At 43.2% G+C, this 13,770-nt stretch overlaps 1 protein-coding gene across 2 annotated transcripts; it reads left to right on the top strand.

Annotated features, from left to right (window-relative positions):
* The first annotated feature begins 783 nt into the window (after positions 1-783).
* Positions 784-10,538, top strand: Il36a (interleukin 36 alpha). 2 transcript variants are annotated; one of them, XM_048426248.2, is made up of 6 exons: positions 784-826; positions 7,326-7,418; positions 7,521-7,634; positions 8,101-8,240; positions 9,174-9,387; positions 10,302-10,538. In XM_048426248.2, the coding sequence occupies exons 2-5, from the start codon at positions 7,379-7,381 to the stop codon at positions 9,384-9,386; spliced, it is 507 nt and encodes a 168-aa protein (XP_048282205.2). In that variant the 5' UTR covers positions 784-826; positions 7,326-7,378; the 3' UTR covers position 9,387; positions 10,302-10,538. The 2 variants fall into 2 exon arrangements, with proteins under 2 accessions (XP_048282205.2, XP_085536995.2); XM_085680869.2 differs by lacking the exon at positions 784-826 and adding an exon at positions 6,448-6,816.
* The last annotated feature ends 3,232 nt before the right edge of the window (positions 10,539-13,770 follow it).

Below are 13,770 nucleotides of genomic sequence, written 5' to 3'. Positions count from 1 at the left end.
CTAGAACATTCAGGAACTCTCTTCAGAACCCACTTTCTGCTCTTGTGGTTCAAAATAAGTGTTGAACAAGTGTGGAGATTTTACTTACAGTAAATATTCCCAAGGTTTCATCACCTAGTTGAAGAGATAGACCTTTGGAGGCCTCACTTGACAATCTTCTGTCCCATCTCCTTCCCCAACTCCCTGCATCTGTAAATGTCACCCTAAATTTGGTGACCACCATTCCTTTGGATTTCATTATAATATTACTGCATACATGACTACCCCTAGAATATGTACTGTGTAGCTTTATATGTCTGTTTTTTTGTGGAGATGAGATCATAGAGTATGCACTCAACTACACTCACACATTCTAGGGATTCATGTGAGTCAGGATGTTTAGCAGAGAAGATGCCAAGAGACTCAATGGGAGAAATACTTAAGAAAAGCCTAGGAGAGAGAAGTCAAGAAGACAGTGAGGGACATCTCTTTCCTATTTAATAGCCTGAAGGACAACATCTCAGCCTCCTATTATTTATTATTATTATTATTATTATGATATTCTGAAAACTTCTAAATTTCCTCTCTGATTTCTTCAAAGACTTGCTTATCACTCAAAAGTGAAATGTTTAGCCTTCATATGCTTATACACATGTCTTCTTTCTATTAACTTCTGGTTGTACTCAACTATGATCTGTAAAGATACAAGGGATGATTATGATTTTTCTGTATTTATCAAAAATTAATTTGCTGCTTAGAATGGAATCTAGATTAGGAAAGATTCCAACATTCTCTTTCTGTTGAGTGGAATGTTCCATAGATACCTGTGAAGTCTATTTGCTCTATGGTATACTTTAAATCTGGCAATTCCTTACTGGTTTTTAGTTTGGATGAGAGTAGGGTGTTGAAATCACCCCGATAGCTGTATTAGGATCTTTTATGTCTTTTAAGTATTTGTTTTTATAAAATTGAACATTCTAATGCTTAATACATATCTTTCTATGGTTATATTTTTTGATGAAGTATTTCTTTTAATAATATCTCCTCTAATTAACTTTGGTTTGAAGTCTACTGTATCAGATATTAGAATAACTACTCCAGTTTGTTCATTTTCTAGTTTTCTATCTTTGACTCTAAGTTTGGGGTGTGTCTGTTGCCAATAACAGATATTTGGATATAGATTTTTAATCATGCAGGATGGTTTACATTGATTTTTATTGGTAAGTTGAGGTTGTTTGCATTTAACATTACTATTGTGATATAGTTATTAATTTATGTAATTCAATTTGTTTGGGGTTGGATTATTATTTGTTCCTTGCTTTATTCCCTATTAATATCAAGGGTTTACTAATTTATTATGTCTGACAAAATAGATTCATTTTTTACTTCGTTTGTTCAGTCTTTCCTCTCAGGAAATTTATTCTTTTCTAGACTCTTGTAATTTAAGCTGTTTTTCTTCCTCTTCTATATATACTATCCCTAAGTATCTTCTGCAGTGCTGACTTGATGGTCATGAGTTGTCTTAAGGTGTACTTGTCTTCAAATATTTTTTTAGTATGTCAATTTAAAAACTTATTATTGGGCAGATCTTCACCGCTCCCTCTGGACCCCAGATCCAATGCTCCAGTTGAATTCCCAACTCTACAACAGAACATCTGCAGCAGGACCCCCAGCCCCATCTCTAGTAGATTCCACAGCTCTTCTCTTTCTAACCCTCCTCCCTTTACTTACCATTTTATCCCAGCCCCCAAATTCAACAGTCATGCCTGGCTAACCCACAGAGCACTCCTGCCTGGAAAGTAGGCAGGCTGACTGTAGATCTTCCCTTCTCCTTCTGTTCTTTCACCAGATCCAATCCCCCAGTCCTGCAGCAAAACTTCTGGAGTGACCTCTCTCTTCACTCTCCGCCCCTATTACAAAGAGACTAAATAAGCAGATTCTGATGGAACACTCTGCTTTCCTCAACTCTGTTAACCCCTTCAGACCCCTGGCCTATCTCCATTCCTAAGTATCTGCTCCCAATACCCAGAAATACATTTTAGCTGGAACTCCCAGTAGCCACACCTATAAGGTCCACAGAAAATTTCCTACCAGTCAACATAGGCACCACACTCTCCTAAATTCAGAGAGGAAGCATAGGGAAAAAGGGCCTGGATCTAAAACCAGAGCCAAAGAAACATACCCTGCCCCTAACTAACTTGGGACTTGAAATCTAACCAATCGCTGAGCACAAAAGCCAGCCAATGCCTGAGCATGAAATCCAACCAATCCCTGAGCTTATCCTTGAGTTCCTACCAATTGCCACCCTGAAAAGCTCTACCCCTAAGAAACCCCATATATGCCCTGTACCTGGTCAGTTTGGGCTGCATTTTGCTACCCTGGCAGAGGCAGGCACTCTCCTGGATTCCCCTCCCAATAAATCTCGAGTGAGGTTTGTCTGCTGGAGCAGAGCTGAGATGTAATAACCTCCACTGGAACAGAGCAGAGCTGTAACACTTTAGATAAAGAAACTTTCCCTTGCTGGAGCAGAATTGTAACACTCTAGGGAAGCTGAACCGATCTGGAGCAAGCTGTAACTACCTTGCCAGAGAACCCTACTCTGCTGCTGGAGCAGAGTTGTTACACTCGTATTAAGAAAACCTTTCCTGGAGCAAGACCTGTAACACTTTTGGGGAAACTGTCCCCTGCAGGAACAGAACTGTAACACTTCTGTTGGAATATCGTGCCCTTCAGAACGGAAGGTTTTTTGTTTTTTGTTTTTTGTTTTTTTTTTTTGGCTTCCAGAATATCTTTCCCTTCACTTACAGAAATAGAAACCAAGAAACAAAACAACCACCCAACGAAAACAAAAACAGATACCAGCACCTAGAACTATAATCTTCCCAATCCCAGATATCTGGACACTGGTATAAAAACACAATCAATAACAAGACATATGTCTGCATGAGAACCCAGTAACCCAATATAGCAAGTCCTGAATATTCAAATATAGCTGAAATATAGGAAGATCTTAAAGCAGCCATTAAGAAGATTATAGAGGTCCTTAAAGAAGGAACTAATAAATCCCTTAAAGAAATTCAGGAAAACACAGACAAACAGTGGATGGAACTGAATGAAGTTGTTCAAGACCTGAAAATATAAATAGAATCAACAAAGAAAACCCAAACTGAGGGAATGCTGGTAATAAAAAACTTAGGTATTTAAACGGGAAGTACAGAAACAAGCTTTCCCTGTAGAATGCAAGATAGAAAAGAGGATCTAAGGCATTGAAGACATGAAAGAAGAAATGAGTACATTCATAGAGAAAATGTTAAATCAAAAAGACTCATGATACAAAACATCCAGTAAATCTGGATGATTATAGAAAGACCAAATCTAAGAATAATAGGAATTGAGGAAGGATAAGAAATACAGGTCAAAGGGCCAGAAAGCATTCTCAACCAAGTCATAGACGAAAAGTTACCTAACCTTAAAGAAGGATTGCCTGTAAATGTACAAGAAGCATACAGAGCACCAAATAAATTGGACCAGAAAAGAAAGTCCCCTTGGCGCTAGAAAGGTGGCTCAGCAGTTAAGAGCACTGACTGTTTTTTCAGGGGTCCTGAGTTCGATGCCCAGGAGCATAAAGTGCATGGTGATTCACAACCATCTATAATGGGATCTGAAGCCCCATTCTGTCAAATAAGTGTACATGCAGACAGGGCACTCATACATAAATAAATAGTTTTCTAAAAAAAGAAAGAAAGAAAATTCCCTCTGCACTGTAAGGCAGCCCCAATTAAATCCTTTCCTTTGTAAGAGTTGCTGTGGCCATGGTGTCTCTTCACAGTAATAGAAACTCTAAGACACTGTACAACCTACACTTCAGTGTTCTCAGGCTCTGAGGCGGTGAACAAAGGAGGTCCCCAAATCAGATCGCAGACTGACTTTGGGCTCAAAGCTATCAGTCTCTTAGAGCTGTTTTCAGTTGATGAGGTCAGTTTCTGACCACCCAAGGTGGGCTGTCTCTCCCTATGCAGTTCCCCCCTGAGCTGGTCCTGAAGCTGCTGGCTTCCTTCCTCTTCCAGTGCCTGGTCCTCCTGCTGTGCACACCTGCCTGCAGGTGCCTTTTCTCCACAGGAGCTGGCTCAGACCTGAGTCTCAGACCTGTGGCTTCTCCCTCATCAGGCCCCTAGGGTGGTTCAGGTTTTACCAGCAGATTCTCAGGATGCTGCCTGGGTACTGGCCTCTAAGTAGTATAGTTTGACATCCTAGACTTTCTCTCCACTGCTGTCTCACCTTCTCACTAAAACCTACAACTGTGCTTGAAGCCTGTGAGGACTGTGGTTTGTCGCAAGGAGAGGATCGTTCACCTTTTGAAAGCTGCTTCTGTTTCCCCTTCCCTGGCCATGGAACTCATGGCTGAGGTTGTATTCCGGTTGCTTCTCCATCTTCTCTTTGTTCTTTTTTTGGGGGGGTGAGGGGTTGCTTTTTTCAGGAATCCTTTCGCTTCCTTCTTGGATTCCCAAGACTCTTCTTCTATTTCTCTCTTTGAGATAGAGTCTATTATTTCAAATCATGACTCCTTCCCGCCTCACTCAGAGTCAGCCTGTAATCAGCCATCTTACCCAAAAGTCCACCTGAATTCCGCATCGGGATATTATTCTGATGTCTTCTCACTCCCATTACTGTCGTCAGTCTTTGGTTCCCTTGGAGGAAATGCATCTTTATTACTTGTTAGTTTTTCTATTTGACATTTGTCTTTGATTTTATGCCATCTTATGCTGATGAAGTTATAAGGGCATTTCTTTGATAGAATCCAATAACCTTATACCTGTACCCATGGCTCTCCTGAAATGGCTTCTTTTCATCTTTCTCTTTCCTCCTGTTTGGTGCCAATAGAGTCCATTGGCGTAGTTTTCAGGGATTGGAGAAAAATGGCTTCAGGGCTCGGGAAATGATTCCCTCCCTGCCCCCAGACATGCCTGGACTCCCCCCCCCCAGCTCTTTCTTTTTGTATTGGTTTGATTGTGTTACTGAGCATAGATGTACGCTGTAAACACAGAAGGCAAAGTCCTGGCTGTCCTGGAACTCACCATGTAGACCAGGCTGAGCGCTGACTCCTAGAGATCCACCTGCCTCCACCTCATGAGTGCTGGAATTAAAGGCATGTACCACCACTCCCGGTAGTATAGCAATTTTAATATTCTTTTCTTTCAGATCTTGAGTTTGTAGGTTGGAGTAAAGCCTGAGTTTCTGTATTTCTGACAAAACGCCAGAACATCATCCACAGCCTCTGCTTTAAAATCAAATGTGTGCATAGTTAGGAATGCTGACAAGATTATTTTGAGTACACATCATTTGATTATTTTGAATATGTATCAATTGAATACAAGTATTTTCCTTTTGAACACTGAGGTACTGTCTTAATTGAGGTTGCCCTTATAGCAGGGAACCTGATTAGGAGACGACTCCAGGAAATGCAGGGCATACTAATTACATTTATAGGTAACTGGAACTGGGAGCAACTAGTAGCCTTGTCCACCAATCCCTTAACTCATTGATAGCATTTGTCCCTCAGATGGAAGCCAATGAAGTATGAAGGTGACATGTTCTGGGGTGTATTGGAGAAAGACTGTGAACTCAGATATAGGATAAAACATCAAAACCAATGCCTCAGTTTCCTTTTGCAAAGATCTAATATAGGTACTGTTGCCTCAGACCATCTGATAACTAGGTTTTGAAGAACTCTAAGAAGCCCAAACATGAAAATATGTCGTAATCAGGCCCTGCCTCTCCACCCCTCTCCACTTCCTTCTCTCTTGCTAAACCATTAGATTCCCTTACTTAGGCAATTTCATGTTCCTAAAGCTGGCCATCAAGGTCCATTCTATTATTTGGCTACTTCCTCATGCCTGACTCCTTCCTGAGGCTAACCACCAAAATTTGGCTATCAGAATTGCCTATTAGGCTACACTGACCAATATATTCAATCTGAGCCTACCAACTCATCCTAACACAGACACCACCACCCCCTTTTCCCTTAAAAAAAAAAAACCACTCTTGGAGAGATTTTGCTACTGCTTCTTTCCGACTCAGATTCAGCCATCTTGTCTCTCTGTCTTGCTTAATAAAGGATCTCTTCCTATTAAGAATCGGTGCTTGGGTGTGTTATATGCCTAAATGAGGTTCAGAAGGGAGCACCCTGAGGTGTGTAGGTTCCTTCAGGCTTCCTTATCCTATAACAAGATAATGACTCATATCTGCTGAGGGATGGGCAGGCAGTCCAGGAATCGGTGCTGAATGGTGGAGAAGTGGCGCACCAGAAGCACGTATTGGCTGGGAGAAAGCAGAGCACCCCCTCCATTCAGCCTCAGGTGACTTGTACCAGATTAAAAGCTACATAGGACTTAGGACTCGGTCTTCTACTGGCTCTTGCCCTTGCTACCGGCTCCTGTGGGATGAGCAATATTCTAGCACTTCATTTTACATCACCTAGTCCTGTCATCCACACTGGGGAAATCCCATAATGTTTCTTTCCTCAGTCAGTCAGAATCTGCAACTGTTTCCTGCTTTCTGCTCTTATGGGCTTAGCATGCCCTCCCATCCCGAGGCACTCTGATAGGTCACAACCTTGGCACCGCTGGCATTTATTCTGATAACTGCTTAGTGAACCCTCCAGCACAAGGAACCAGCAATTATCCAGGGTGCTAGGCAGTCCCAGATCCACTGAGGCAGAACTTCCTTCCTTGATGTCGTGTATAAAAAGGCACGGGCCCCAGTAGAGCCTGTCAGAGAAGCTGAGCGCAACAGCAGCCGTAGTTCTGTGGTGCGCAGCCCCAGTTCCTCCGTAATCAGGTGAGAGATGCATCCTGTCGCTTTCGGTCAGTGACTTCTGATCTCTTGCTGTCTGCCTCCGGCCTTGATGCTCTCTGTCCTGTCAAACCTCAGGCCTGCACAGGAGTTATGGTGTAGCTGCTTGGCTTGGACAATAAGCTGAGTCTAAGGATGTAGAGGTGATGGGGAACCTCAGCCAATCACATTCTGCTCAGGGTGTGTCCCCCTGGGGCCACACAAAACAAATATAAGATCCATGTGCGCTTGCCGCTTCCTCTCTTTTTGCCCTCTGCGTTCTCGGATCGCTGGAACCCTGGTTTTGTAAGATTTCCTTTCTTCTGTTTATTAAAGCTAAATCTTTTATATTAAGCTGGTCTGGTTAATTTTTCACTACCGCTCGACCACACCCCTTCATAGAGGGGTCTTGGTGAGACTTGAGTTAGAGAGGCTGCCTGGTTGTTAGGCTGGATACCAGCTCCTCAGAACTGGAGTCAAACTGGGACTTAGGACTAACTCTGTTCCTCCCTTAGGGTCGGTCTGCACGTGTGTGAGTCTGGAGCTGGGATAGCAGTTCATCATCGTAATGGATGAGGATGACGTCTTAGTAGTGGATGATAAAAATCGTAAAGATCTTCATGGGAGAGCCAAAGATTGGGAAGCGTGGGTGGGTGGGGGGTGTTCTGTGTCTTGGTCCTTACAAATCTGCATTTTTACTTTCTTTACAGAATTACGCAGAATCACCCCTTGGTTAAGACATATTCAGGACCTTAGTAGCCGTGTGTGGGTTCTTCACAACGACGTCCTCACCGTAGTCCCTAGGAAAGAGCAAACAGTTCCAGGTGAGAAGCCCAGGCCCTTAGTGGCAGTCCCTCTGGCTAATGCTGCAGGTCTGCCCTCGGCCTTTCACTCCGCTGCTCGTGTGTTAGTTGGCCTCCCCTGGAGGAGCATTGCGTGGGCAGTTTAGAATAGAGGGCAGCCATAGGCTTGCGCAGCTATGGGATGGGTCAAGGGAAGGAGAGGTGACTCCAGGAAGGTTGAGGTGGAGGTGGAAGACTTTTCTCTGTGAAGTTTTCAAGAGTCAAGCAACAAAGAAAGATCCATGGGATTGAACTTTGAGTCTATGAGAAACTGACTTCTCTAACGGAAAGAGTCCCCCAAATGGGCTGGCTGTGAGCCAGGTGGTGAGCGGCGGTCGGGTGGCACAAGGTTGGCGAGGAGATTCCAGCCACTGTTTATTTGTCTCTAGTGTAGAGAGATATTTTGAAAGAATGAACTAAACCCCGGTTTCTACCCTTGCATCCCTAGTCACTGTCACCTTACTCCCATGCCAATATCTGGAGACGCTTGAAATGAACAGGGGGGAGCCCATGTATCTGGGACTGAAAAGTCCTGAATGCTGCCTGTTCTGCACACAGGAAGGCAAACAGCCGGTGCTGCGGCTTAAGGTGAGTTTAGGAAGGGAAGGATCTGCAATCGCTTGATCAGAGTCCTTCTAAGTAGCCCGTCTAGCCCATAACACTCCCATTTGACAGAAATCCTGACTTTCTAATCTTTTAAAAGTCAATTTACAGATTATCCTCACAAGTGATTTATTGTTCCCTTAAGGATGCGTGCATCATCAAAGAACAAGAGAAAAAAATTGTAGGGATATTTGGAAGTAGCCTTTTTTAAAATAACTTTTTGCTTTATTTTACAAAAGTAAGTTTTGACAAGGAGGAAGGTTTTTAGAGTTACTCATGCATGTGTGTATGTTCACGTGTTCACACGTGTCTGTGTACATGTGTGTACACATGTGGGTATGGATCAGAGATTGACAGTGGGTATCTTCCTTCATCTCTCCCTACATCATCATCACCATCATCATCATTACTGTTTTTTTGAGACAGGGTTTCTCTGGAACTAACTCTGTAGACCAGACTGGCCTCGAACTCACAGAAATCCACCTGCCTCTGCCTCCCAAGCATTGGGATTAAAGGCATGCGCCACCATCCTCCCTCCACATTATTTTTAAGACAGGTTTCTCACTAAATCTGGAGCTCACCAACTAGGCTAGGCTGGCTGGGGGAGCAGGGAGACAGGGCAGTTAGGGTGACTGAAGCAGCTAGACATGACACCTGCCTCTCATCTCCGCATTGAGGACACACAGAGAGAATTTATCTCAAACCGTTAGAAATACCAAACTACACACAAACAAGCAAATTTGACAGTCATGTCCTAATGTTTCTCTAGACTCTTACATATATTTGGGGAGTATGGTTCTGAATACTCTCTTAAGAAACAGAAATCTCCAGGCTTTAATGTGGGGAGGGGGTGCTGGTGTTGGAGAAGTGAACAGTTCAGACTGTGATGTTTCTTCCCGGGATCTCCTCATCCACCAGGAAGGGGACGTGCTGGATCTGTACAGCCAAAAGGAACCTATAAAACCTTTCCTCTTCTATCACAATAAGAGTGGCACAACGTCAACATTTGAATCTGCAGCCTTCCCTGGCTGGTTCATCGCTGTCTGCTCCAAAGGAAGCTGTCCGCTCTTTCTGACCCAAGAACTGGGGAAAACCCACATCACTGACTTTGAGATGATCGTGGTGGACTAAGGTCGGTCTTGTATTGGGTGCTGTCTGCCAAGCAGAGAACTCTGCCTTTGCCTCTACCATCCTGGCCCTCAAGGCTCCTCCTTCTTACATGAGCATTGGTATCCCAGTCAATCCTTTACAGAGAGGCAGCTTTGCTCGTGTTAACGCTGGTTAGTTTTCGTCAACCTGTAAGCTAGACTCATCTGCAAAAAAAAAAAAAAAAAAAAAAAAAAATCAGTTGAGAAGCTGCCAACATTGTTTTGTCGGCAAGCCTGCAGGACTTTTCTTGATTCGTAATTGATACAGGAGAGACCCACGCCACTGCGGTTGGTGCTGCACCGGGGTGGGAGATCTTAGGGTGTATAATAAAACAAGCTGAGCAAAGCCACGCAGAGGAAACAGCATCCCTCTGTGGTCGCTGCTTCAGTTCCAGCCCCCAGGTTCCCGTCCTACGTTCTTGCTCTGACTTTGGTCAGTGATGGACGGTTACCTGGTACCTGGAAATGTAAAATGAAATAAACCTTTCCCTTGTCAACTTGTTTTTGGCAAATGTTTTATCAGCACAGCAAAGAAGCAAATTAACAGACATACCCATGTTTCAGAGATAGGAAGCAGGTTAAGGGCAATTGGTAGCAAAGTCTGAGCCTGGAATAGGAAGAAAGAATCTGTTTCTGGGTTTTTCACTCAAAGGTGATTGATGCCTTCCAATATAGTCATGCAATGATCTAATTGCTGGTGTGGGTTGTCGGAGAAATGGTGGTGGTATATTGGGCATCTGTGCATAGTCGTAGAGTTAATTCATAACACCATCACAAAACTAGCCAAGAGAGCCCCCAACTATATATTCCATGAGATATATGTATCTATATAGCTGCTAATATGAAAACTAAGAAATGTGAATGATGACCATCTGTGTTCACACTTCTGGGTTTTCAGGCACATTGCTCTGTGGCACTCTCTCTCGAGATCTCTCAGATCCTGACAAGAAGAAGCAACCGTATGCACCCCCAACAAAGCAGAAGAGTAAAAAGAAAGCTGAGCCCTCCCGTGGCTGCCCTCCCCCTCTCTGTGACAGCTGGATCGGCTGCAGACGCTCTTACCATGTATTCATCCAAAGCATTACTGCTGGGTTTTATAAGGAGTGAACTTGGTGGAATAAAATCGTCTATCTCACCTGCTTTGCTGACTGCAATGGTTTTGGTAGAACGAAACAGCCATATTATTTTTGCATTTATAAGGAGTTATAGCTTATAAAGCAGGTTCATACGAAGCTGCTTTCTCTCTCTCTCGTGTGTGTGTGTATGTATGTATGTTTGAATGTATGTCTGTATTTGCATGTATGTGCATGTGAAGACCAGAAGTTGATGTCAGGTGTCTTCCCTAATCACTGCCCACCTTTTATGTTGAAGCAGGGTCTTTCATTCAGGTGCAGAGCTTGCCAATTCAGCCAGTGCAGCTAGTCAACTTGTTCATGGAGACCTCCCTATCTCTACCTGATATCACAAATGGGTTAAGCTTCTTAGTCAGCTTGATACAAGCAAGAAGAGGAAACTTCAGTTAAGAAAATGCCCCCAAAAGATTGGCAAGTCTGTAAAACATTTTCTTGATTAATGACAATGTGGGAGGGTCCTATACACTCTGGGAAGTGTCACCTCTGTGCTGGTGACCCTGTGTTGTATAGGAAAGCCTTGAGGAGCAAGCCAATACGTAGCATTCTTCCATGGTCTCTGCTTCAGTTTTTGCCTCCAGGTCCTGACCCTTTTGAGTTCTTGCCTTGGCTTCTGTGGTGGTTTGAATGAGAATGCCCCCACAGATCCATATATTTGCATGCTTAGTCCCTAGTTGGTGAACTGTTTGGGAAAGGATTAGAAGATGTGGCCTTGTTGGAGTAGATGCCTTCTTGTTGGAGGAAGTGTGTCGCTAGGGATAGGTTTTGAGATTTCAAATACTAGCACCAGGTCCTCTCTCTCTCTCTCTCTCTCTCTCGCTCGCTCGCTCGCTCGCTCTCTCTCTCTCTGCTGCCTGAGAGAATGGAAAGCTCTCAGGTACAGCTCCAGCACCACATCTGTCTGTTTCCCACCATGGAAATAATGGGAACCCTCTGAAACTGTAAACAAGCACCCAATTAAATGATTTTCTTTAGAAATGTCACCTTGGTCATGATGTCTTTTTACAGATTAGAGCAGTAACCAAGACAGCTTCCCTTGATAGGTTATGACCAGAGTGTGTAAGCCAAATACATCTTCTCCTCTCCAAATTGCTTTCGATTATAATCTTTATAAAAAGCTGTAGAAAGCACAGTCACCATGCCTGCCTAGCACTTATGTGGGTACTAAGGATTTGAATTCTGGTTCTCACATTTGAGCAGCAACTACTTTACCCTCTATTCCCTCTCCTCAGGCCCGAGTCTCTTAGCTTTTAGAACTAGCAAGATTTTTAAGGAAGGTGTTCTCTGTCAAAAGCAGGTTCTTCGAGGCCCAAATGTGGGATAGCTAGGACCAACAGGGCTCCATTAATAAAGATTGTGTTCTATATTTCAGGGCACAATGTAGATACGTAACTGACTGAAAATCCCCTGCCCGACCCTGAAATGTGTTTCTGTGAGCATCCTTTGAATTTTTCCTTCGAATTTGTCAGCCATAAATTGACTTGGCTTTCATGTATGGTGAGCATATGTATTTTTGAAGGTTTATCCTTTTCTATATCCTTTAAAAGTTCCTTTAAGAATAGTCTTAATAATTCTTTGAGAATTTCCTACTTTGTGTTTTGACTGTGTTCATTCTATCCCCAAACAGATCCACCTCTCTTTCCTGACCTGCCTAACTTTGTGTCCTCATTTTTTGTGTGTGTGTGTGTGTATTTTTAAACCATTCCATTTTACAGTTCCATTTTAACAGGAGGCAGATGCATTCAGGATTTCCTTTCATTACACACACACACACACACACACACACACACACACACACACACACACACGAAGCTAACTTCTTTGCAGTGTGGTAGTTGATAAAATCATCTCTTCATCCTGCTGGAAACGACAGTAAGTCAAAGCCTCCCTTTGCCTTCAGGTTCTTCTGCCGATCTCTTGTGCTACAAAACTTCAAGAGATAAACTGTTAGGTCACACCTTAACCTTAAAATCGGTGCCCGGTCCTTCTGAGGACACATGCAGGTAGCTTCAGAAGAACTGGGGGTTACCCATCTTCAACCACAGTGACAACTGAGCACTGCAAGAAACAGAACCCCAACTCCTCTTGCACATTTCTGCTAGACAGCTCTTTTACAATACATTTCTTTCTTTTACCAACATTGTGAGAACACTTTATTATCAGAGCATTTTTTTATTTATTAATTTCTTTTTTATTTTATTTTTAAAAAGACTATCTTTTTCAATTTTATATATCAATCCCAGTTCTCACTCCCTTCCCTCCTCCTTTAAACCAGTTCATATTTAGGTCTCTTCAAAGTTGTCTGACTTTTTTTTCCTTGGTATACTTTCTAGACAATAGAAATAACAATGATCTTGGTTTTAAAAACTGCAATTGAGGATGCTAGTACTGCTTGGCTTACCAAGAAAACCAGACCTCAGGAGCCAGGCTGAGACTAGCAGGCAAAGCTTTACTTGGGGTGTGACTGCCGGGCTGTGCCCAAGAAAAGAGAATTCAGCACTGCCCAAGAGGAGTTTGGGGTTTTATGGTGCTTTTAGTCAGGTGGGAGTATAAAAGGGGAGCCCTAAGGAAAGGGGGCTGTCACAGGCAAAGGGGACTGCAATAAGCAAACTTTTTATGGTAGCTTGGGATCTGGAGGCTGTGGTTAAGCTGCTCTGCAGAGACAAGGGGTCATCAGACCTCTGTGACATGTACTTGTTCCATTTCAGTTATACTGAACGAGCTGGATCCCACCTGGGTCACCCATCTGGGTGTTTTAGGTGACTCCCTCTTGAGTCAAAGATCTGGGCCAGCCCTTAAGAAAGATCTCTTAGTCAAGATTTTTCTATGACAGCTTGCCTACCTTGATTGTCTGATGCAACCGGTCTTTCTTGTCAGACTTTTTCTTTTGGAACCACTAGTCCCCAAATAATGACACAAAGACTTATTATTAATTATGAAACTTTGCCTTTGGCTTAGGCTTGTTCCCAACTAGCTCTTGTAACTTAAATTAGCCTGTTTCTATTAATCTATGTTCTGACATGTGGCTTTTTAACCTCTCCTCCATTCTGTATGTCTGACTCCCTCCGTGTCTTGCTGGTGTCTTTCTTGCGTGCCTAGATTCATCACAAGTCCCTCTCTTTGCCCAGAAGTCCTGCCTTACCGCTCCTGCCTAGCTATTAGCCATTCTGTTCTTTGTTAGTTTACACCGTGTAAACTACAACAGTCTACTTACTGTATTTATACCAAGACTTCATG

This window comes from Myodes glareolus, chromosome 21 (assembly GCF_982192425.1).
Source record: "Myodes glareolus chromosome 21, mMyoGla1.1, whole genome shotgun sequence".
NCBI classification, from domain to species: domain Eukaryota; kingdom Metazoa; phylum Chordata; class Mammalia; order Rodentia; family Cricetidae; genus Myodes; species Myodes glareolus.
Note: the sequence above shows the minus strand (reverse complement) of the source record. Positions and strands in the feature narration are given on the sequence as shown.